This window comes from Ambystoma mexicanum, chromosome 4q (genome assembly GCF_040938575.1).
Source record: "Ambystoma mexicanum isolate Mex_15411 chromosome 4q, UKY_AmexF1_1, whole genome shotgun sequence".
In the NCBI taxonomy this organism is placed as follows: Eukaryota; Metazoa; Chordata; class Amphibia; order Caudata; family Ambystomatidae; genus Ambystoma; species Ambystoma mexicanum.
The window spans coordinates 944,737,121-944,761,325 of NC_090928.1; the positions used below are offsets into that span (position 1 = coordinate 944,737,121).

Here is a 24,205-nt window from a genome sequence, read left to right on the forward strand (position 1 = left end):
AGTCGTCCAGGTAGGGGTAGATGTGGATCCCCTGCAGGCGCAGCCGCACCGCCACCGGTGCCAGGCACTTGGTGAATGCCCTGGGTGCCGACTTTAATCCGAACGATAGCGCTCTGAATTGGTAGTGGGGTCCCTGAACCACAAATCTGAGAAACTTCCTGTGCCCTTTTAGAATGGGGATGTGGAAGTAAGCATCCTCCAGGTCCAACGACGATAGGAAGTCGCCCTCCTCCAGCTGTCCCAGTACGTGCTGGAGAGTGACCATCCTGAATTTCTGCGCCTTGATGTATTTGTTTAACCGACGCAGGTCCAGGATGGGGCGTCAACCGCCTGTCTTCTTTCTGACGAGGAAGTACCTTGAGTACACTCTGGAGCCCCGGAGCCTCCTGGGGATGAGCTCGATGGCACCTTTCTTGAGCATCGCCCTTACCTCCAACAGCAGTTGAGGGACGCGATTCTCCTTCCTGGCCACGGGAGGAATGCGAGAGCACTTGTATTGGAATTCCAGCGAGTGCCCGTTGGCAAGGGTGTCCTGCACCAGACGGTCGGTGGAGATGGACTTCGTCAGCCGGCCTCCCACCGGGGTGCTTCAGTCTTGCTTGGAGGCGGCCTTGCCACCTTGGCCTCCTTGGCGACGACGGCGAGATCCCCCTTGCTTGCCGCGACCTCTGTAGGCCTCCTGAGAAGAGGAGCGGGCCGCCTGGCGGTATGTGGAGGAGCCACCGCTGGATCCTTTGGAGGTACCCTGTCTGCCTCCGGAGCTCCGAAAGGGCCATCGTTGTTGAAGTACCCCTAGGGCCCGGGCCGTCTCCGAGTCGGTCTTGATGGCCTGTAGAGACTCGTCCACCGCCTTACCAAAAAGGTTGTTGCCGTCGAACGGCATATCCAACGCTCTGGTCTGGACGTCCTGGCGAAAGTCTGTCGCCTTGAGCCATCGTCGTCGGAGGTAAACTCTGTTGCCCAGTTGGCAAAATCCGGTATCGGCAATGTTCGTTGCCACCTTTATGGCGTGATCCGATGCCACCTCGCCTTCCTGCAGAATTTGTAGGGCCTCCGCCCTCTTGTCAGGTAGGAAGTCTACCAGGGGAGCTATCTTGAACCAGAGCTCCCAGTCGTAGCGGGCCACGATCGCTAAGACATTGGCCGCCTTAATCCTCGTCGCCGCCGACGAGATGACTCGTCCCATGGAGTCCAACTTCTTGCCCTCGCTGTCCGGCGGGGAAGCGGAAGTTGAAGCCGCCGCACCCGCTGCTTTCTTCTTAGCCGCTGCCGAGACAACAGAGTCCGGTGTGGGCTGGGCCCTGAGGCACAAGGGGGCGTCATCGGGGACTCTGTACTTCTTCTCGTACCTGTCCCTCTTGGCGGGTGTCGTGGAAGGGTTCTTGAGGACAGCAAGCCCCTCGTCCCAGATGTCGTCGAGCAAAGGCACCACGAGGACCGTCTTCCTCTTGGCCTCTCGTCGTTGGTAAAGAAACCCTTCCTTTTTTTGTTCTTCAGGGCAGAGCTGGAAGAGCTCGGATGCCCTGGTTATCATGGCATGGAAGGAGCCAATTTCGTCGGCTGGAGAAGCCCGAGAAGGGGGGGGGGTGATGACGGGATGTCCGCTGTGTCATCGCCGTCGTCGTCCGTCCCCGTCGCAGTATCCTCTCTAGGGTCCGGCGAGGGGGATGAGGGGTCCACAGGCCTCGCGGGCATGAAGGGCGGAGAGGGGTGGACTCTCCTCCACTTGTTCGGAGGGTTTCCCGACGGGCCTAGTTCTGGATCCTCCGTCAGGGTCCGTGATAATCTCGTCCTTATCTCGGTACATAAGGATTGGATCGCCAACAAAATGGCCGCCGAGCTATCCTGGGGCTCGGGTAATGGCTGCGACGGACGGGATGGGTGCTCCATTGGGCCCTCTTCGTCGCCATCGTCGCTATCTTCGATCACGTCAGCGGGGATCGTTCCCTGGGATCGAACCTTCTCGAACCTCTCGCTGAGGCCTATGAACCTCTCGTTGAGGCCCTTCTCGGTTTCCACCAGCTCCTCCTCAGAGGCTGATTCCGAGTCTGTAATGGCCACCGCCCCCCCCCCCCCTCTTTTTCTGCCGGGGACTTCACGGGGGTCTTAACGATGGGCTGGAAAGAGGATTCCCTCCGCGGTGGCAGGGATACTCTGGGCCCAGAGGCCGTTTCCACTGGCGTAGTCTCAGCCGGGTCGCAGCGACCACTTCGATAGAGGCCTTTGCCGGCTGGATCAAAGCCCTCACCACCTTAGGTGCGTCCTGGGCCTTTGCCTTAGGGGGAGGGTCAGCGCCTCGCTCCCCCTTCGAGGTCGACAGGGGCCGCTACAGCAGCTTACCCGGGTTCTCGGACTTCCTCTTCCCCGAACCAGAGCGTTGGCTCGTGGTTGAACGTGCCGGGGAAGTCGCGCCCTGCCTGGCAGCCGAAGAGCCCGACCTTTCGGCGCTCCCGGTGCCCGTGGACTCGCAGTGATTGGCCTTCTGTTGGGCCCCCGTCGCCAGGGGGCCCTCACAGGACTTAGAAGCCCGCTCAGACTTTTTCTTGACCTTCTCACCTGCTGTGTCCTTCTCCAGCCAGGCGGCGAGGCGGGAACGACGATCTTGTTTGGTCCGTTCCGAAAGGTTCTTGCAGAACGCACAGTCCTTCTCCACGTGCGTCTTGTCCTCATGAAGGCAGTAGAGACATTGCGAATGCTCGTCCTCCTTGAAAACGTTTTGTAATCCGCATCCAGGGCAGCACCTGAACAGCTTGGATCCGGGCGTCGAGCTTCACTTGTCCTGGGCCATGTCCGTTGAGGTAGGCCGCAGATCTTCTGGAATCCTCCAAGAAGCGTAAACTCGATGAAAATGAACCCTTGAGGGGCGTAGAAGAATTTCGAAATGGGTCCCCGTTATCGGAAGCAGAAACGGTGGAGCTTGAGGCTCCAATAAACCGAAAAAATGAGAAAATCTCCTGAAAAAGCGCGAAAACGCAGCAAAAACTCGAGAGCTAAAGCACGAGGACTCCCAAAACTTGAGCGTGCGGTAAAAACCTGAGGATGGCTGCCAGAGGCGGGGCTTAGGGAGAGGGCAGTCGTTGGCTGGGGGCAGTATGACCCAGAGATCAGTGATTGGTTACTACTAAGAAAGGCAGATCAGAAACGAAACTGATACTGATTTTTTCTTTACCGAGGATTCCCAGCCTGACGACGGGGAATATTCATGAGCATGTGAATCCATGCCAGACCCCATGCTGGAGAAGGGGAGTACCTGTAAAGAAACGCACTGGAGGGGGGCGGGGGTGGGGTGTCTGTACTCCTGCTTTCTATATGGCAGATGAGTGGCACAGAGGACCCCAGCCAAGATTTTCTATTGTGGTAGCAATGGACTAGCAATTAAGGCATAGCTTCTCAGGAAGTGATGCAGGCTGGTTCTTAAGTACAGTGTAGTCCCCAAGCACCCACAAAGGAATGCCCATACACTATGTTAGTTAAAAAACAGCTCTTCATATAAATAAGGTTCAAGGTTATATACACAATCACAATAATACACTTTGTGGCTCTGACAATTCTAAACTGGTAAATATATACAGTTCTAGGTGGTACCACGATTACTCTGATTCCATTAAAATGCATCAACTGTACTCGGTTCAAATAGCATACGAATCAACACAGCAAAACGATATTAACCATAGACTTAGGAGGAAGACAAGTTGGTTAGACAATTGGCGGAATACTGGTCCCGTTACCTGGACAGCCCAGTCCATATATTGTCTATTAGAGTCTTTTCTTCTATAGTTCTGCAACCCAAATGTACCTTGTGTTGTAGAGTTCTTCATCAGGGAATCGACAGGCTCTTCTTGAGTGTGCTCCCTGTCAAGCAGGAGCCACGGGTCGTCGAACTTCCGAGATGAAGAAAGGGTGAATGTTGTCGTTGAGGCAGCAGCTTCGGTCCTTGCGGTGCTTGTAGACAAATGATCGAAAACGTCCTGCAACAGGGGAGGCGTGCGGTGCACCTCGACGACGATGGTCCGTTGCCACAGAGAGTTAGCAAACAACGTTGGCCCAGCAAGGGCGTGGAGTCGTTGGCGAACGGGACGGGACCACGGCTCTTTCAGTAGCTTCGCCGGCATCTCCGAGGTCTTCGGGTGGCGGGAAACCCACTGGCGGATTCTCCTCGGTCATTGGCGACCTTGACTTTTTCCAGCAGGACGAAAGCGGCCTACAGTGATGAACAAGAGAGTCCTTGGATCAAATGTTCTTAGTCAAGGGGAGCACGGCGGCTCTGGTGGGTGACGGCGGTGCTTCTCTTTGTTCTCCTTGGTGGTCCCCTTCTCCAGTCAGCAGCCTTTCATAGGCCTGTCTAGCAGGGAGCTTTGGCAAAGATCAGCTGGTGCACGATGGTTACTCGTAGTTCGGGGAGAGGTATCCTTACCAGGTCCTCTCTTGGACCAGTTCTTGAATCCCCAGCAGCTTTCAGATTACACGGAAGAGAACAGTGGTTCACCTTCTTCCGGCTCGGCTTTGAGAGTAAGCATCAAGTATCAACTTCAGCTTCTGAACGATTTCTAGCAGTGAGAGGCCCCCAGATATACTGTTGATCTCCCATTCACTCGGCTGGGTCACACTCAGGCAACCAATCATTCAGAAGGGCAGTCAGGCAGCCAATTAGGCGCACAGTGCATTCAGGCCATTCTTCTCCATCCAGACACTCATAACAAAGAATGTGGATTCGGACAAGTACTCTGCCATTCAGCACTACACACTGCATTCATACCAGTTTCGGGCAGGACTGTCTCAGTCATTGTGTCAAACACCAGATACTAGACACTCATAACACAGAATGCGTATTCGTCACACACTCCATTCGCCCAGGTCACACCCCACAGGCGTACCCACAACATACGGTCATTGGGAAGGCTCCAGCCAGTCTGGTCGGCACTTCCCCACACTGCCATATCTGGAACTTTCACCCGACAGCCAGCCAGTCAGGGGGAAGGGACAGAGTCAGGGCTTCCTGGGACTTCGGGAATCCAAGGTAACAGGCAATGGGAGGCAAGGGGCCACGGGGACCATCTTGTCTCCATCGGGAATCCACTGATTCCAATGACAGGGCCTGGGCATCCCAAAATGGACGACGCTCAGCGCACCTGTCAATTCAGCACGGAGCTGCCGGCAGCCTGTACCCTGCTCTGTGGGCCACACACAGGTGCCCAGAAACACACTAGGAGTACAGGGTCGTACTCCCACCCATGGTGCCATAGGGGTATCCCAAGGGTCTGTTCACCAAAACCAAATACAGGAAGAGCTGCACCGCCAGGAGTCCCACATGAACTCAGTCAGAACACATGATAAAAAGCAATAAAGGACAAGGATACAGAGGCCCTGTCCCTCCAATGCACTTCCAGCATCACAGTACCATCCCTTGTTCTCCGCTGCAGGCACTGGTTCTATAGCAGGATTCATATTTCCTGCACAAGGAGCGGATCTGGAACCCTCAAGGAGTGTACTCCCAGTGGGTTGTCGTGAGGCTTCCGCAGAAAAGGAAGGCAGAACCCGTGGGCTATTGTTTCCCGAGCCGAAGCATCTGAAGTAATGGCTTGCCATTCTTCCGGATGCTGAGACAGCCTGCACCCCACAGGTGAGCTGTGACTGAAGGCCTCAGAGCGGGTTTGAAGGGGCTGTAGCAGAGCCTGATGGCAAAGAGGCTGCTGCTTGAGCGGGCCTGGCACCTCTTCCTCGTCCACCACGAGGAAACTTACGTTGGCCTCTTTCAGAGGCCATTCCTCTTGCCCTTCCAAATGAGGAGTAGCAAAAAGATCTACGCCTCCACTGCTGTCCGTTAGGACGGAAACACTGAGGCTGCCGAACAGCGGCGTCCAAAGACTTGGCGGCTGCTTTAGAGGTCTTCAGCTTCTCAAGGCTCTCGTCAACATGTTCAGAAGTCTAGCCTGCACATCCGGTGCAAAACCCGGCTTCCGCAACCACGCAAATCTACGTATTACGGTGCTCGTAGCCATGGACCTGCTGACACTGTCTGCAACATCCAACCCAGACTGAAGGTATTCACACATGGCTTCCTTGCCAACCTTAACAAGAGCCTGGAAGCCCTCCCTTTCTTCCCCTCCGGGAATATGCTCAGCCGCCATAGATATGCACTCCCACAGAGTGTATGGAAATCTTGCCAAGGCACAAGCAGGGTTGGCCGATTTCAACGCCATACTCCCAGCCGAAAATACCTTGCGCGCCCATCCATCCTCTAGCTTATCATCCCTATCTGGAGGGATGGCAGGGTACGCAACCTGTTTCGAGGTAGCCGTGGCTGCCTGGACCACCAGACTCTCAGGAGTGGGGTGAGATGACAGGTTGCCGGGGTCGCTACTGGAGGGGCGGTAATTTCTTGTCAGAGACTTGTTCACTGCCATATTAGTGTCTGGGGTTTCCAAATTTCTGACCACCCTGTTCTGCAGAGCCACAGGAAATGGCAATATTGATGTGTAGGGGGACACTGATCCAAAATGTCCGTAAGATCATCCTGATCATAATATGCAGTAGGTCTGGACTAGCCTAAATACTACAAAACTCGCAACATAAGTCATCTGTAAGAGGAGTCAGTATGCTCCCCAGGGTCTGGTATCCGAACTCCAGCTCTGGAGAAGTATCTATACCACTTGCATTATGCAAGGTATTACAAGATTCTGCAACCTACTCTCCTCCGAGATAAGGCATTCTGGCACATTAGGGGTCACAAACTGGAGACCAAAGGGAGCCTCATCATCATCAGAATGTTCCTCCGCCTCAAAAATGGAGTGGAGGGACTTAAAAAAAAAGTCCTACTTTGGCAGAGTAGTACACCTTTTCTCAGGTTTAACAGCCAGAGGCTTCAAAGTCGTCGACTTCGATACTGCCTTTATTGGAGGTTCCACCGTCACCAGGGGCTGCGCTGACAAATTTGGCAGCAATGGCAACAAAGGCATCGAGGGTCTGACCAAGGTGGAGGACCAGGCAGGCACTATCGACTGGCGTGGCGCTGATGGCTTCGAAGGCATCGAGGGTTCGGACGGTTTCGATGGAGACGAAGACTGCGACCTCGCTTCACGTCTCGATCAATCCTTCGATACCTTGCCTGGACGAGGCCTCAAAGGCTCCTCATAAGGATCATTCCATTTACACTGGCTCGAAGGTGCGCGAGTATTCGGCCAAGACTGTTCCCTGCCAGCTTCCACAGAAGGCGCGGACGGGCCTTGTCCTGCTTTTCGAAAATCTTACGCATTTCCACGCGCAAAGCTTCCCATTCAGCTGGCGTTGGTTTTTTGGACGGGTAACTCACCCCTTCGGGGCTGCCGCCTAAAGAAGACTACAAGGAATGTGACCACCGGTGCCTTCGCTTTGAGCGCTTCGACAAGGACGAGTGGCGGGAACCACTCCTGGACCTTGAACGCTTGGGCCTTCTTCCTCTGAGAAGAGTCACCCATCGACTCATCAGTCGAAGGCCCAGCAGGTCAGGAGTTATGGGGCTTGGACACCTTGCCTACCTTGAGCTTCCCCTTTTGTTCCACAAGGCGTTTACAGTCATCGACTGGCACTTGGAGCACGTATCCGTGTCATGGTCCCCGCCGAGGCACCACACGCAAACACGATGGGGATCTGTGATGGACATTTTGTAACCGCAGTCCCAGCATTTCTTGAACCCGGACCAAGGTGTCGTCGGAGTGGAAGACGAAGACATATCGATGAACTTCAATAGCAAATACTAGTAAGCACAGTTGCTGTGCAGGTGTAGATGTCTTCAGCAGCAGGAAACCCACAAGGCAGTCATCGAGAAGATTAGTCGGGAGACTAGACGACTGTAGGTCATGAGGATAAAGTTAGCAATAAAAATCTCCTGCGACTCTTGCGAGCTCCGCACAGGCGACCAACTAGGGTGCCGGAAAAAAACAATCTGAGGGACCTCGACACGCAAGGGATTTTGGGTATACTACACCTCACATTAGGGATAGTGTTACAGTACAGTCACGCCCATGTCAACGTCCCCTTTAGATCTTGAAAGAAAGATGCGATACTCAGCGATTTCCACTAGACGTCAGACTACATGCACAGCATGTGATTCTAAGCAGCTTCAAAAGCATCAGAAATTATGGTTACAGGGGTAGCCAGTTACTTTGTCTAACAATGACAAGACATTGCTTCTATTGAATAAGCACATGTGTTGCATGAAGGGGAGGTACAATTTTTATGTGCAGCATTGTTATCTACGATGCTTTAAAATCAGTACTACTTCAAACCTTTGTGGGCAGGCCTTCCAAAACCTCCATTAGGCAAACCATTTTTCACTCCAATGTTTCATTTTACAGGAAATGTACTAGACATAACATGCAATACTGAAGATTACTGTATAAGGAAATTGCTCAGAATAAATGTTTATTTTATTTAAGCATGTATTGCTCTGAAAGTCAACTGCAGGCTGCTTCAGGGAGCCACTGGGAACATGGAGGATAAAGGCTGAGAAGAGGGCGAGGAGGACACATCTATGTATCTGTTTTTGTAATGTAACAGTTGTGTCTGATGCTCTTGTGAATGTCATACAGACGGGTCTAAGACAGATACAGGGGTAGCAATTTAAAGATTGAGAAGCATACACCCAAACAAACGACAACTGTACTCTTAACTATGTTTCTATGCTGTGACTAATAGGAAATACAGTTGTATTACTACATGTTTCAATTAACTGCATATTTTGACATTCAAGGATATTTCCTTTAAAATTAGGGGATCCCTGAACTTGCAGATGTTTTTGTCCGAGGCTTGCTTCTGACAAGATTTGACTGCTGTTCTGAAATGTTTTATCCGGCTCAACTTCCTTCATTTAGACGCAGTTTGCTCTGTCACCGTTTAACAATGTCTCTCTTTGCTAATACAAAGTTTGAAGTAGTAACAAAAAACTCTTATAAATATCACATTGTTATCTTGGGCACCATCAAACAGTTTAGGTGGCATGTTGGTGACCTGAGTGACCTGAAAACGCTTCAAAAACTTAATATGTGGGAACATTTCTTTGCACCATCGGTAAAAGTTTAAAATATTGTACACCTTTTTAAAAATTGTAAATTGTGAGCATGGTTTAAAATGAATACATTAATTTGGTTATTGCTTTATAATCACAGCAATGGTGAAGTAATCAAACCAAAGTATTTCTAATCAATTAGCATCCCAACCTGAGAAAGATACCAACGCCGGATCCACAAGTGTACGTATGTGCAGTACATGCGCCAACATCATCTCCATCCACCTCTGTCTGGCAGCAGTAACTTTGTGAACACAACATAGTTCCACACACAAGGCACAATGTTGGTGCCCTACCTTTATCGCCTCCGGATTTTGGGCACCTTTGAAAGAAAATAACAATAGTTAAGACTAATAATAGATTAAAACAATTCTGAGCATGCATACACATCAGAAATGAGTGAGAATATGTCCACACATGAAATGATTAAAAATACAAATTACTTTGGTAATGTTTTTTTCTGAATGATTAGTCCTTCCTCCCACAGTTTCCTCATCTTAGATATATTCTCCAGTGCCAGCGGATCATAGGACATGTATTCAGCAACCAGAGTTGTGGAGTGCAGCTTCACTTGACTCTCATACCTCTGGCTGTGAAGTACTGGGGCATATCATAAACTGAGTGGAAGCTGCAGAGTATTAAAGATGTTGTTTTCGAAACTCGAAAAGGGACGTCGACAGGGCGTGCCAGTAATACTATCCCTAGTGTGACGTCCACTGTACCCATGGTGCTTCATGCGTCGAGGTCCCTCAGATTGTTTTATTTCTGACATGAGGTAGCATGAAGTGTGTCGCGAGTACAGGTGTATCCAAGCAGATAAATAACAGAAAAGCTCATAAAACATCTATGCACCTTCTCGCAGGGGACGAAGGGTGGGCCCATGTGAATCTAAGCAGATACACGCATCAGAAATACAATTACGGTGAGTAATGTATCCCTTCTGAAGCTTGTGGAATCTGCTTAGATCACATGCTATGTGTTAGGTAAGATTTCCACAGAGCTGGTAAATCTTGCTTTCCTGATTCAACTCCAGAACTTTTTTGATTTTCCAGTGGGATATTTTTCATTAATACCTCAGTGAGTGGGAATCTTTGTCCACACTCACCTAATCTTTAGCTCTTTTTATGGATGTCATTTTTAAGACTCTCCATAGTGTCTTTTTAAAGTTATCATGTCTAACAACTTAGTGGCAATAAGTGCCTGTTGTTGCTGGGTTGCCCTAGGGGCTCCCCATTTAACTTTCTTGTGCTAACCTTGAGTGAACTACAGTTCCCAAGGGTAGAAAGGATCTTTGGATCCCTTTTACATTTTATTCTGTGAAACCAGCACACCCCACCTTATGTGGAGTGCTGGGGAGATGCAATGTATGCCCTTTCATATTAAAACTGTAACAATTCTGTTACAGTGACAAGTTTACCTTTAATGGCTGGTGGCAGTGATACATTTTACTAATTTGGTGCACCTTTACCGCGGGCTGTAATCACAGATGCAGTAAAGGCACCTAAGGGTGCGCATTTTACCAAAATGGCCCCTGTCTTCTTTTTCTGCCATTTTAGTGTTTCTTGTCGTTTCTTTTTCCTTCCCCCGACATCCAGGGTAAGAAATTCCTTTGTTTGAGTTTTGCCTTAGGCGAGAGTCCCCTGGACACCCCTGCCCAGGCTCCAGTCAGTCTGTAAGCAAAGGAAGTGGGGGAGGAGTCCAAAACGCCCTCATCCTTTGTCTTACGCCTTCCTTCAACTGGGAAAAATCCCAGTGGGGGGCTGGCTGTCCTGATTGGACAACCAAACACCCTTTTCTTGTAAAATGCAGGGAGAGAATGCAGAGGTTGTGCTGTAGTTCCTGATAAATACTGGAACCCTGGAAGCTGAAGTCATGTCGAAAACTGGAACAGAAAACCGAAGAGGATGATGAAGGAAAAGCGGCGGGAATGATTTCCAGCGACCAGAGAGCCTGCTTCAGCCCTTCCTTCCAATCGACCTTGCGTTCTTGCAATACCCGAATACCCTGGGACCTCCAGCCACTGTGCGGTGCATGGTCTTCCAAATCTCACTGAAACCTCGTGGGCATCCTGGTGTATCTCCAGAGACACGGATCGAGTCCGAAAAGTCCTCTCACAAGAGTGCGGGACCTTTTAAACGATGAGAATTCAACCACGATTTTCTGTCTTCTTCTGTGCTCCTTGAAAAAGCGCCAAACCCACAGAACTGCATTCAGCCACGAGAGAATCTTGCCAAGAGCCTTCTTCATCGATCCCTGCTGCAAAGTCCCTTCTGAGGTCTTGTGTTCAGTTCCAGGACAAGGAATCCACTGACCGGGTATTTGGCTGCAGTCCCTGAAGTTCTCCTGCTGTAATCTCTTCATTGCTGAGGTACCGTGTTGGCTTGGGTATACACTTACCTTAAGCCTGTTGGGATTTCTGTGTAGCTTTGGAGTGTCATCTGTGATTGGGGTGTCCCTCATCCAGTGCACCCAGTCCCACTGCTAGAATCCTGCTGGGGTGTCTCTGCGAAGCCCCTGGACCCTCTTCTAAGCCTAGAAGTGAAGTACTCACCTGTTTGCCAGTTTTCCTAAGGAACTCTGACTTTTGCTACTAAAGAACTTATTCTAACACTGCCTGTTGGTCACTAGTCCTAGTGACCCCCCTTCTGCCACTGAGAACACTCATACTCCAAGAACAAGGGAAAGACTTTGAAGGGATTGGGACTTCTGCCTAGAAAAGAAATCAAGTGTTTTACTTACTTGTAAAGAGTTGGTGGGGAACTGTAATTCTAAGAGTGAACAGTTACAAAAGTTCTTACTGATCTTGAATGTGTGATGCACTATTCTTAAAAGTATGGTTAACATCTTTTCTTCCTTAGCCACTGTTTTGCCAGTCTAAAAGGAAGTAGATGTAAAGGTGTTTTACTCTCCTGTGATTAGGTGGTGTCTCTTTACAAAAGTAATGTGTTGGTTTCACCAGATTATTCCTGTAGGGTAGATTATTCCTGTAGGGTAATTGTATGAGTGTCCTCCAACCGTTGGTATCACCAGGTTAGTCCTGTTAGGATAACTGTACGAGTGTCCCCCAACTGGGTCTTGCTTCCCCTGACTTGCTGCTAGCCTGTCCTTAATAAGCCTAAATTAGGTTGTTGCCTACCTAGTATAAGTATTCAGTAAAGTGTGACATTGGGTTTTACTTTCCCCTTCATTGTGAAGTTAAAGTATGTGGGTTTTACTTACCTTGTGTTAGCTGTGTGCCATCCAAAACAAGTTACCAGAGTTATTGCTTACCTCAATCTGGGGTTCCCCGATTTCCAAAGCATCTGTAATTGTATACAAAAGTAATCTGAAAGTAACCATTGGTCTTTTACTCCCAAGGAATAGGCTTGACCTATACTAAATGTGTATAAAAGGTTTTGACTTCCCTAGGACTACTGTTAGGTGTTCCAAATAAGGTTTATACTTGGGCCTGTGTGCTTTCAAGTATAGTGTTGTGTTTTATATTGTGATTTCATATAATGTGTTAGTACTTACTCAACCCCTAGATTTATCTGGGCCTACTAGTATTTAAATAAATCGTTTAATTTTACAATACATAGTTTCAGTGTTTCTTTGGATCATTTGTATTACAACTTCACTTGTACTGCTTCTACTGCCCTCCCTCCCTCCTAAAATAAGCCTGGCTGCTCTGCCTACGCTGCCAAGTACTCAGGTGGTACAGTGTTATACTAAGAGTGGAGTCTTGTACTGCCTCAGCTGAATGGTTTTGAAGAAGTGGGTAGCACTTCAGAAAAACTGTCCTAACACTATGCATAGATTAGCAAGCAGTGTTAGGAGAAGGTGGTGGCTTGTGAGAAGTAGCCGTGGCAAACAGTCCCACCTGTGTATGTGCTTTGGAATGGGTGTCAATGCAGTAGTGCTGAGTCAAAGTGTATACTGAGCTCCATGTAGCTGCTTTGCAAATGCTGTCTAAGGGGACATTTGCTATGAAAGCCAAAGTAGCTCCTGTGCTCCTTGTGGAGTGAGCTCTTGGTGTGAAAGGAAGTGTTTTGTTTGATAATGAATAGCATAGTTATATGCATCTGACTATCCATCTGGAGATGGCATTCTTGGAAATGCGGTCTCCCTCTCTGCCTGGTGCTACGGAGACAAACAGCTGGTCTGTTTTCCTTAGCGGTCTGGCATTATTTACATAGTAAAGGACCGCCCTCCTCACATCCAGTGTATGGAGTTTTACCTCAGCTGAGCTAGTTGGAGTTTGAAAGAAAGCCAGTAGCTCAATGGATTGGTTCAGGGGGACTTTGGAAATTAATTTAGGAGAGAACCTAGGATGTGTACGTAAAACCAATTTGTCTTTATGAATAATAAAGAAAGGGTCCTGCACTGACAATACTTGAAATTCACTAAAGCTTCTTATGGAAGTAATAGCCACTAAGAAGGCAGTCTTGTATGTCAGGTGTTTAAGACTTGACTTATGCATAGGCTCAAATGGGGGCCCCATGAGCTTAGCGAGTACAACATTGAGATCCCAGCCTGGCGGGGGATTAGAAATTGGAGGGTGGAGTCTATCCTGCTCATTAAGGGGGACGGGGTTGGGGGGGCGGTGGGGGTTAAAGCGTAAGCAAATTTCCCTGACCAGTTCATCCATAGGGCATTCCCCTTGGAGGCTGGTTGAGGGAACCTGGACGCGAAGTCTGCACATTGCTTGTTTTCTCCTGTAGCAAACAAGTCGAGGGTAGGGTCACCCCATTGAGAGAAGATGTGGTTTACGACACTTGAGTCTAGTTGCCACTCGGGTTTCTCTGGTAGATAATCTCTGCTCAGAGAGTCTACTAGAGTGTTGAGTACCCCTGGAACGTGTTGGGAGGATAGGGACATACCCCGTCTGAGTGCCCATCTCCATATTTTCTGTGCCAGCTTGGACAGACTTGGAGAGTGTGCGCCCCCTTTTGTTTACATAGAACCTTGCAGTTGTGCTGTCAGAATTTGAACAGACTGGTATGTCAGCTGTGCTTCGAATGCTTAAAGCGCTTTAAATACTGCTAGTATTTCCAGCAGGTTGATATGTTTCTGTGCTGTGATGTGATGTGAGTCGACAGACCATGTGCTGTGTGGTGAAGGTAATGAGCCCCCCACCCGGAGAGTGATATGTCTGTTGTAACGATCGCTTACGCTTCTGGATCATGGAAGGGTTTTTCCTTTAACAGGTTTTCCTTTGTCACCAGCGTAGGTTTTAAACTAGTGTTGGCAAAACGACCATTAGATCATCCCACTGACCACTTGCCTGAGACCACTGTTTCGCCAACCACTCCTACATGGGGCGCATGCGCAAATGTGCGTGTGGGACCAGGTATATGCACAACGCCATCATGCCTAGTAAATGCATTGCTTTGCATACACTTATCTGGCGACCGGCTTGATACTGAGGTATTTGCCGAAGCTTGTTTTGAACTCTTTCCATGGATGGAAAGGCCAAGCCTACTTTTGTGTCTAAGACAGCTCCTAGGAACTGTTTTGTTGTGTTTGGTACAAGACTTGGTTTTTTCTCGTTTATTGAGAAACCCAATTGGAAGAGAAGGTTTATGGTTCTTTGCGTGTTTAGTTAGCAAAGATGGGGTGATTCCTCTGTGATCAGACGGTCGTCCAGGTAGGGGTACACTGGGATTGCCTCCCTGCGCAGGTGCGCTGCCACCACCACCAGTACCTTGGTGAATAACCTTGGATCAAACGCTATTCCGAAGGGTACCACCTTGAATTGGTAGTGCTGGTTTGCTATCTTGAAATTCTGTGCGCTGGGAAGGAACAAGTTACTTACCTGTAACTGTTGTTCTCCCGCATGGGTCTGGCATGGATTCACATGCTCATGAATATTCCCCGTCGTCAGGCTGGGAATCCTCGGTAAAGAAAAAAACCAGTATCAGTTTCGTTTCTGATCTGTCTTTCATAGTAGTAACCAATCACTGGTCTCTGCGTCATACTGACCACAGCCAATGACTGCCCTCTACCTAAGCACCGCCTCTGGCAGCCATCTTCAGATTTGGAAGCACGTGAAGTGGCAGTATGACCAAGTGAAGAGCCGCAGAGGGGTAGGCGGGAGGGTTCGCATGTGAATCCATGCCAGACCCATGCTGGAGAACAACAGTTACAGGTAAGTAACTTGTTCCTTCTCCAGCATGGGGTCTGGCATGGATTCACATGCTCATGAATAAATACATAGCAGTACACACATGCACAACCACGGGAGGTGGCAAAGGCTCAACATTAAGCAGTACAGCAAACTCAACATTAAGCATCTTACCTCCTCACCAGGCTCACCTCAGGCGAACAGGTTGCGCAGCACTGCTTGGCCGACCCTGGACTCCTCCCTGGAATCCCGATCGACGCAGTAGAATTTCGTGAAAGTGTGCGTCGACCTCCACGTAGCAGCCCTGCATATGTCCAGCAGGGGCACACCAGAAAGGAACGCCGTGGTAGCTGCGATCGCTCTGGTGGAATGGGCTCTCGGGCGGCCAGGCAGCGGTCGGTTTGCCAACCGATGACAGTACATGATACAGCCGGAGAGCCATCTGGAAATGGAAGCCTTCGAGAGAGCCTTCCCCTGATTGACAGGTCCAAAGTTCACAAAGAGTTGTGACGTCTTCCGAAAACACTTCGTGCGGTCCACGTAGAACTTCAGCGCTCTAGCCACATCCAGCGAGTGCAAAGTCCTCTCAGCCGGCGACGAAGGCGACGGAAAGAACACAGGCAACACCAAGGGTTTGTTGAGATGGAAGTCCGACGGTACCTTGGGCATGAAGGAGGGGTGCGTCCTGAGCACTACCCTCGTGTCGTGAAAAGTCAAGTACGGGGCCTTGCAGGAAAGGGCCTGGATCTCTCCCACCCGTCGTGCGGAGGTGATGGCCACAAGAAACGCTGTTTTCCACGACAGAAACTTCAACGGGGCCGAGTGCAGAGGCTCGAACGGAGGTCCCATGAGCTTGGTCAGCACCACGTTGAGCTCCCACGCCGGGGCCGGCGCCTTCACCGGCGGGAACGATCTGAACAGTCCCTTCATGAACTCTTTCACCAGACGATGAGACCACAAGGACGTCCGGCCCGTGGTTCTGGTGTATCGGGAGATCGCAGCAAGATGAATCTTGATGGACGCGTGTGCCAGTCCAGCTTTGGCCAGCGTCAGCAGGTACGGCAGTACCTGGGGAGCCGTAATCCGTAGAGGGTTAATCTTCTGTGCGTGGCACCAGACAGAGAACCTCTTCCATTTGTGTCCGTAGCATTTAAGAGTCGAGGACGCCCTGGCCTTTGCAAGAACCTCTCTGCAGTCGGCCGGTATGTCGTATCCTCCAAACTCTAGCGCTGCAGGAGCCAGGCCTGCAAGTTCAGCGATTTCGGGTCGTGGTGGAGGATGGCGCCTCCTTCCCTGGAGAGTAGATCCGCGTCCACCGGCAGCTTGATTGGCGGGGACGCTGACAAGTCCAGAAGGTCCGGGAACCATATCTGCCTCGGCCACGCAGGTGCGACGAGGATCATCCTGCACCGTGACCTCTTGAGCTGGTTGACGAGCCGGATTAGCAGTGGCAAAGGAGGGAACGCGTAGAGGAACAGGCCCTCCCAGGGGAACGAGAAAGCATCGCCCATGCTCCTCGCCTGGGGAAACCTGCTGGCGAACCTCCGGCACTTGGAGTTCGTCGCCGTCGCGAACAGGTCGATCTGGGGTGTGCCCCACCGTCGGAAGAGGCGATCCACTAGATCCTGCCGTAGTTCCCACTCGTGGCACGAGCGCAGCTTCCTGCTGAGTGAGTCGGCAATGGTGTTTTTTATCCCTGCCAGATGAAACGGCACCAGAAACATCCTTTGGGCGACGGCCCAATGCCACAGGTCCTGCGCCTCCTTGGACAGCGCTGGGGACCTGGTTCCGCCCTGTTTCCTGATGTAAAACATGGTGGTGGTGTTGTCGGTGAAGATCCTCACCACCTTGCCCTTGAGGGACGGAAGGAAGGACCTGAGGGCCCAGAACACTGCACGGAGCTCCAGGACGTTGATATGGAGGGACTTCTCCGTCGGGAGCCACAGGCCTCTCGCGTGCAGATTTTCGGTGTGCGCTCCCCACCCTTCCAGGGAGGCATCCGTGGTCACTGTCTCTTGGTGGTCTGGGGTCTGGAAGTCCATGCCCGCCGTCAGATGCGCGCGGTTGCCCCACCACCGGACCGCTCGGCGGAAACTCTCGTCGAGTGTGATCCTCTCCTCGAAGCCGCCCGTCGTTTGGATCCAGCGCGCGTCCAGGAACTCCTGCAACGGGCGCATCCGGAGCCTGCACATGGGAATGAGGTAGATGCAGGAAGACATCATTCCGAGGAGGGACTTGATGGACCTCACCTTGGCCGCGTCGGAAACCAACATCCGCTGTACCTTGCCCAGGATGGACCTGGTCCTTTCCTCCGACGGGGAGGCCAGAAGGGACACTGTGTCGAGCTTCGCTCCCAGAAACAGTGCGTTTTGCGCGGGTACCAGGTGGGACTTGGCGTAGTTCACGGAGAATCCCAGGTCCGTGAGAAGTTGGACGGTCCTTGCTGTGTGCTCCACGGCGAGCTCCCTCGTCTTGGCTCTGATGAGCCAGTCGTCCAGGTAGGGGTAGACGTGGATCCCCTCGCGGCGCAGCCGCGCCGCCACCGGTGCAAGGCACTTGGTGAATACCCTGGGTGCCGACCGTAGTCCGAAGGGGAGGGCTTTGAACTGGTAGTGACGCCCTTGGACCACAAACCTGAGGAATTTTCGGTGCCCCTTTAGGATGGGAATATGGAAGTAGGCATCCTCCAAATCCAACAACGACAGGAAGTCTCCTTCCTCCAGCTGCCCCAGGACGTGCTGGAGGATGACCATCCGGAACTTCTGCGCCTTGATGAACTTGTTCAGACGTCGCAGGTCTAGGATGGGGCGCCATCCTCCCGTCTTCTTCTTCACGAGGAAGTATCTCGAGTAAACTCCGGAGCCCCGAAGCCTCTTTGGGACGAGTTCGATGGCGCCCTTCCTGAGCATCGCCTTTACCTCCAGGAGAAGCTGAGGGACGTGAAGCTCTTTCCTGGCCACGGGGGGGACGCGCGGGCACCTTCTTTGAAACTCGAGCGCGTGGCCCCGGGCTAAGGCGTCCAGCACCCAACGGTCGGTGGAGATGGACTCCCACACGCTGCCGAAGCTCGCCAGCCGGCCTCCCACCGGGGTGCTTCGGTGGGGGCCCGACCCCACGGCCGGTTCAATCCTGTTTCGACGAGGCTTTGCCGCCTTGACCTCCTTGGCGACGACGGCGGGGTCCGCCAGACTTGCCTCGTCCTCTGTAGGCCTCCTGAGACGACGAGCGGGCCGCTTGACGGTAGGTGGAGAAACCGCCGCCGGAACCTTTGGAGGCGCCCTTGCCTCCGCTGCTCCGAAAGGGCGTCCGTCGTTGCTGCAGAACCCCAAGGGCCCGGGCCGTCTCAGTGTCCGCTTTAATGGCCTGAAGGGAATCGTCCACTGTTTTCCCAAACAGGTTGTTCCCATCGAACGGCATGTCCAGGACTCTGGTCTGTACGTCTTGACGGAAGTCCGTAGCCTTGAGCCATCCACGCCGCCTCAGGCACACGCCGTTGCCCAACTGGCGAAACCCAGTGTCGGCGATGTCCGTCGCAATAGTGATGGCGTGGTCCGACGCCACCTCACCTTCCTGTAGGATCTCCAGGGCATCCGCCCTCTTGTCGTCCGGTAGGAAGTCCAGCAGGGGAGCCAGTTTGTACCATAGCTCCCTGTCGTAGCGGGCCACGATAGCCAAGGCGTTGGCCGCTTTAATCGTCGTCGCTGCAGACGAGATGACCCTGCGTCCCATAGCGTCCAATTTCTTTCCCTCGCCGTCCGGTGGGGAAGTCGATGTGGAGGCCGCACCCCCCCCGCTTTCTTCCTGGCCGCCGCGGAGACGACGGAGTCCGGGGTAGGCTGCGCCCGGAGGCACAGGGGGGCCGCGTCCGGGACCCGGTACTTCTTCTCGTACCGGTCCCTTCTAGCTGGCGTCGTGGAAGGGTTCTTGAGGAGGGCGAGGCCCTCATCCCAAATGTCGTCCAGTAGAGGCACCGCGAGGACCGTCTTCCTCTTGGCCTCGCGCCGTTGATGAAGGAATCCTTCCTTTTTCTTCTCCTCAGGGCAGAGTTGGAAAAGCTCGGATGCCCTGGCGATCATGGAGTGGAACGATCCAATCTCGTCGGGCGGAGAAGCCCTGGTGGGAGGTGACGACGGTAGATCCTCGTCGTATACCTCGTCGTCCGTACCCGTCGCTGCCGTGTCAGTCCCCGTATCATCCCCTCGGGCGGACGGGGAGGAGGGCTGGACGGGGCGCGACGGCTGAAAAGGAGGTGGAGGGTGAATCCTTCTTTTCTTGGGCGGGGGAGCACCAGAAGGTCCCGGATCCCCCGACGGGAGAGGTTCCTCCGTCGGCAACGGTAGTCTCGTCCTTATCTCTGAACATAAGGACTGTATAGCCAACCAAATGGCCGCCGAGTTGTCTTGCGGCGCTGGCAGAGGGGAATCCGACGGGCGATCAGGGGCCCCGTCGGCACCCTCGACGATGTCGTCACCTGCGTCGGGATCCATCCCGACGGGCCGGTCTTCTTCCACGCCAAGGCCGTGGCTTAAGACCTCAATCAGCTCCTCCTCCGAGGTTGAGGCAGAATCTACGACGACGCCCTGCCCCCCCCTTTTTCTTCCCCGCCGGGGATTTCACGGGGGTCCTATCGATGGGCACAAAAGAGGACTCCCTCCGAGGTGGCCGGGAGACTCTGAGCCCCGAGGTCGCCACCACTGGTGTAGCCTCTACAGGCTGAGCCAGGGCCGCCGCGACAGTATCGATAGAGGGCTTGGCCGGATGGATTAAGGCCTTCACCACCTTAGGTGCGCTCACCGCCTTATCCTTGAGGGGGGGGACACTGCCTCGCTCCCCCTCCGATGGGGCCTTCGAGCTCGACCGGGGCCTCTCCAGGAGCTTCGCCGGGTGCTCGCCCTTCCTCTTAGCCGACCCAGAGCGTTGGCTCGTGGCTGAAGGTGCCGGGGAGGGTGAGCCCGACCGTTCGGCGCTCCCGGTGCCAGCGGACTCGCGGTGGTTGGCCTTGTGTTGGACCCCCGTCGCCGGGGCGTCCTCAAAGGTCTTAGAAGACCGCTCGGATTTCTTCCTCTTCTTCTCGCCTGACGGGCTCTTCACTTCCAGCCAGTTGGCTAGACGTTGATGGCGGTCCTTCATGGTCCGCTCCGACATATTGCCGCAAAACGCACAGTCCTTCTCCACGTGCGTCTTGTCCTCATGTAAGCAGTAGAGACAAAAGGAGTGTTCGTCCTCCTTAAAGACGTTCTGCAGCTGGCATCCAGGGCAGATCCTGAACAGCTTTCCGGGCGTCGAGCTTCCCTTCTCCTGGGCCATGTCCGGGCCTGAGAAACTTCTGGAGTCCTCCAAAAGCGTAGCTCGACGAAATCTTCACCCTTGAGGGGCGCAGACGAATCCGACACGGGTCCCCGTTGATTGGATGGAGAGTCGGTGGAGCTTGAGGCTCTTTTGACCGAAAAAACGTGAAAAAATAGCACTAACGCTCGAGAGCAATAGCACGAGGATCCCAACACATGAACGTGCGGTAAAAATCTGAAGATGGCTGCCAGAGGCGGTGCGTAGGTAGAGGGCAGTCATTGGCTGTGGTCAGTATGACGCAGAGACCAGTGATTGGTTACTACTACGAAAGACAGATCAGAAACGAAACTGATACTGGTTTTTTTCTTTACCGAGGATTCCCAGCCTGACGACGGGGAATATTCATGAGCATGTGAATCCATGCCAGACCCCATGCTGGAGAACATCGAAATATGAAAATAGGCATCTTTCATATCCAGTGTTGCCATGTAATCTCCCTGCTTTAGCAGGGGGATTACCTCTTGTAGCGCTGTCATGCAGAATTTTTGTGGCTTTACATAAGTGTTTGCAGGGCGTAAGTCTAACACAGGGCGCATAGATAGATCTTTTTTTGGCACCCGGAAGTAGGGGGAATAAGTACCCTTGTTTACCTCGTTGGACGGCACAATCTCTATGGCGTCCTTGAGAAGCAGCGCTTTGACCTCTCCGAGAAGGATGAGCTGTTCTTTCTTAGTTGTCTTTCTTTGGCGCAGGGGATGGTTTGATGGTCTTTGGATGAGCTCCACACAATAACCTCCTGCTACTTGTCCGTGGTTATTCCCTCTCATGAGTGGGTGAAGAGTGAAATACGTCCCCCTACTGAGGAGGCATGGGAGTGTACTGTAGCGGGCTGTCATTGTTTGGGAGGTGTTCGTCTGCCTCTAGATGTGGAGACCTGCGCTGGCCTCTCTGGTAGCCTTGTGAGGCTTGACCTTGGTTATTATTCCATGAAGAATTTGGACCCTGTCTGTAACCGGAGCCTCGTTGGGAATTTTGGCCACGAAAACGGCGAATATTGTTTCCACCCCTCTGGCCTGGTGGTTGATTTGTCAACTGGCCCAGAGTCTCCAAGGTGTCATATTCCTCTTTGGCTGACTTTAAGGCATCCTCCGCTGCTTTACCGAATAAGACTGAAGGTCCTACTGGCATGTTAAGTAACGTAGCCTGGGTCTCAAGCTTAAAGCCAGACTGGCGTAGCCACGTGTGGCGCTTGATTATAGTCCCATCAGCGATAATCCTTCCCACATCCTTATCTGCAGCATCAAGGTTATTTTTTATGATGCAGCTGGAAGTTGCCTTGCCGTCAACCGCCACCAGGGCTAGTTGTGATTTTAAAAGTTTGGGAGCAGAAGCTATTAAAGCAGTTATTTCATCCCATTTGTGGCAATTGTAACTTGCCAACAGTGTTCAATTGTTGGCGATTCGGCTCTGAAAAGTCGCCGAAGTCGGAACTTTTCTCCCCATAGTATAGAGCTTCTTGCTCTCCTTATCTGGGGGTGCCTCTGAAGAGGCTAGTGGTGTCCCTGCCCTCTTACGGGTTGTTGTCACCACAAGCAAATCCGGCTTAAACTGGCCCCTGATATAGAGCGAGTCAGCAGGCGCTGGGCGGAAAGGTTTCTCCACTTGTGGGTTAACTGGCCGAGTCTAGTTAGGTGTCTCCAGTGAAGGTAGGATCCTCCTCTGGACAGATGGTGGCAGCCTTCTTGTCTCCCAAAATATCCTCCACAAAGTCTTTGTCTAGCTGAGTTTCTTGTGTCTGGATAAAGTGTTCAGCTCCTTTGATTAACATGTCGTTATGGAGGGGTTGATTATTCACAGGCGAATCGGCCACTGGGGAGTCCTGTTGAATTGGTGAGGCCAGTGTATACACCTCTGCCTCATCATCATCATCATCATAATAATGATCAGACTGCTGGCAGTCCTCATTATCACCCTCAGTGTCTGTATGAACTTCATATAGCTCACCTAGTACTGGTAGTGATTCTGGACAAGCTCTTTTTGTTGGGGGCTGGGAGCTTGAAGCTGGGGGCTGAGAGCTGGAAGCCTCAGTAGTAGTAGGTGGTACCTGGAAGTTTCAGTAAGCCAAAGTCTTTTTTTCTCAATGAAATTGGCCAAAAAGGTCATTCTTGTCATTACCCTATCTATGTCCTCTGCAGTCCATTGGGCTGAACTGGGAATGACCCCAGGGTACTGAGGGGTAGGGACTTGTTCTAAGGGTGTAGGTATGTATAGGCCTTTGTTTTGTAAGGCTTCAGCCAAAGAACCCTCCTCTTGTGGGACAAAGAGGTTCCCTAGAAGGGGTAGATTTGTCCTTATGAGACTTATCCTTATGATTAGGACTCTTTGAGTGCTTAGTCTTTAGCAGGCTCTCCGAGATGTGTTTTAGTGACTAGGTGGGATAAACCAGTGTTTTTCAACCCTACAGCCAATTTCGACGTATGATGTCGGCTTTCTGTAGTGGGACGGACCTCCGCCTCTTCAGCTGACGTTCGGCAGATGGTGTTTTAGGGACGAGGTCTTTCGATTTCCGGGGCCTGTCATGGAGCGATCGGGACCTCAAGTGCCCAGAGGACAGGGATTCTGTAGACCTCCCCCTTTATGCCGTGCTTGGGCGTTTTGCCGATGATGCCGGCTCACCGACCCGGGATGTGTGTTTAGTGGCCGGGTTAGTTGAAGTGCTTTTGGCGCCGGGTGTCGTCCCCGTAACAGAGTTGCTGGCCTTTCTTTTGGGGTCAGGGGCCTGCACTTGGGAACTTGGCTGTTCCCCGTCGCCCTCGCCGTCCGAAAAGATGGCAACGCTGCCATCACTGGAAGCTCCCTCCACGCCGATGACAGCCTCTGCCTGCATTGCGTGCTGGGCCCAGCGCTTGGTTCTTCGGTCTTTAAGAGTCTTAGGTTTGAAGAGCTTTCAGGCTCGACAATGCCCCTCGTCATGGTTGCGGTTTAGACACAATTTACACACACTGTGTCTATCTACAGGAATTTTTTATTGCACGTGGGGCAGAATTGAAATGGCGTTCTATTCATGTTTGGGAAAGGCAGCCTGGCGAGAAAGGGAATGGGTGGGGAAATGCATTCTACAATAACCACCCCCCAGTCTCCCTACTGTAAAGGCTGATGCCCGGTGCCGCCTTCCAAGGCCAAAAAGGTCAGTCGAATCTTGAATTCATCCGACGGCTGTCTTTTCCACAGCGTCGATGAATTTGTCAAAGTCGGAAGGAAAAGGACAGAAAGAGTAAACTATTTTTTATTTGTCATGAGCAAATGGCGTTAGCCAAATGGAACTTCGCGATAAGCGTCCGCTCACAATGGCGGAAAAAAACAATCTGAGGGACCTCGACGCGTGAAGGACTGTGGGTACAGTGGACGTCACACTAGGGATAGTATTACTGGCATGCCCTGTAGACCTCCATTTTGAGTTTCGGAAGCAACTGTAATACTCTGCAGCTTCCACTAGATGTCGGCCTATGCATAGCATGTGGTCTAAACAGATTCCACAAGCCTCAGAAAAAAAAAAATATATATATATATACACACACACACCTATCTGCATGGTCATGGTTCAGCTCTGCCTTGGCCACCTATGCCCAGCAGCTGAGGGAACTTAGGACATAATGCAATATGAGCAATCCATTTGAGGTCTAGGCTTGGAAGGCTATAAGATATTTGTTGGTGGAAGGACTAATCCATCAAACAAATTACTTTACTGGTGTCATGTTCTTTTTGATGGA

At 51.9% G+C, this 24,205-nt stretch overlaps 1 protein-coding gene across 3 annotated transcripts in view; it reads right to left on the reverse strand.

Moving 5' to 3' along the window:
- Positions 1 to 24,205, reverse strand: part of UBR2 (ubiquitin protein ligase E3 component n-recognin 2) — a 2,523,611-nt gene that overhangs the window by 76,441 nt on the left and 2,422,965 nt on the right. For all 3 annotated transcript variants that reach the window (XM_069608499.1, XM_069608498.1, XM_069608497.1), the window contains one exon: positions 9,195 to 9,365. In XM_069608499.1, coding sequence (XP_069464600.1) covers positions 9,195 to 9,365 — 171 coding nt within the window. The remainder of the gene's footprint in view (positions 1 to 9,194; positions 9,366 to 24,205) is intronic.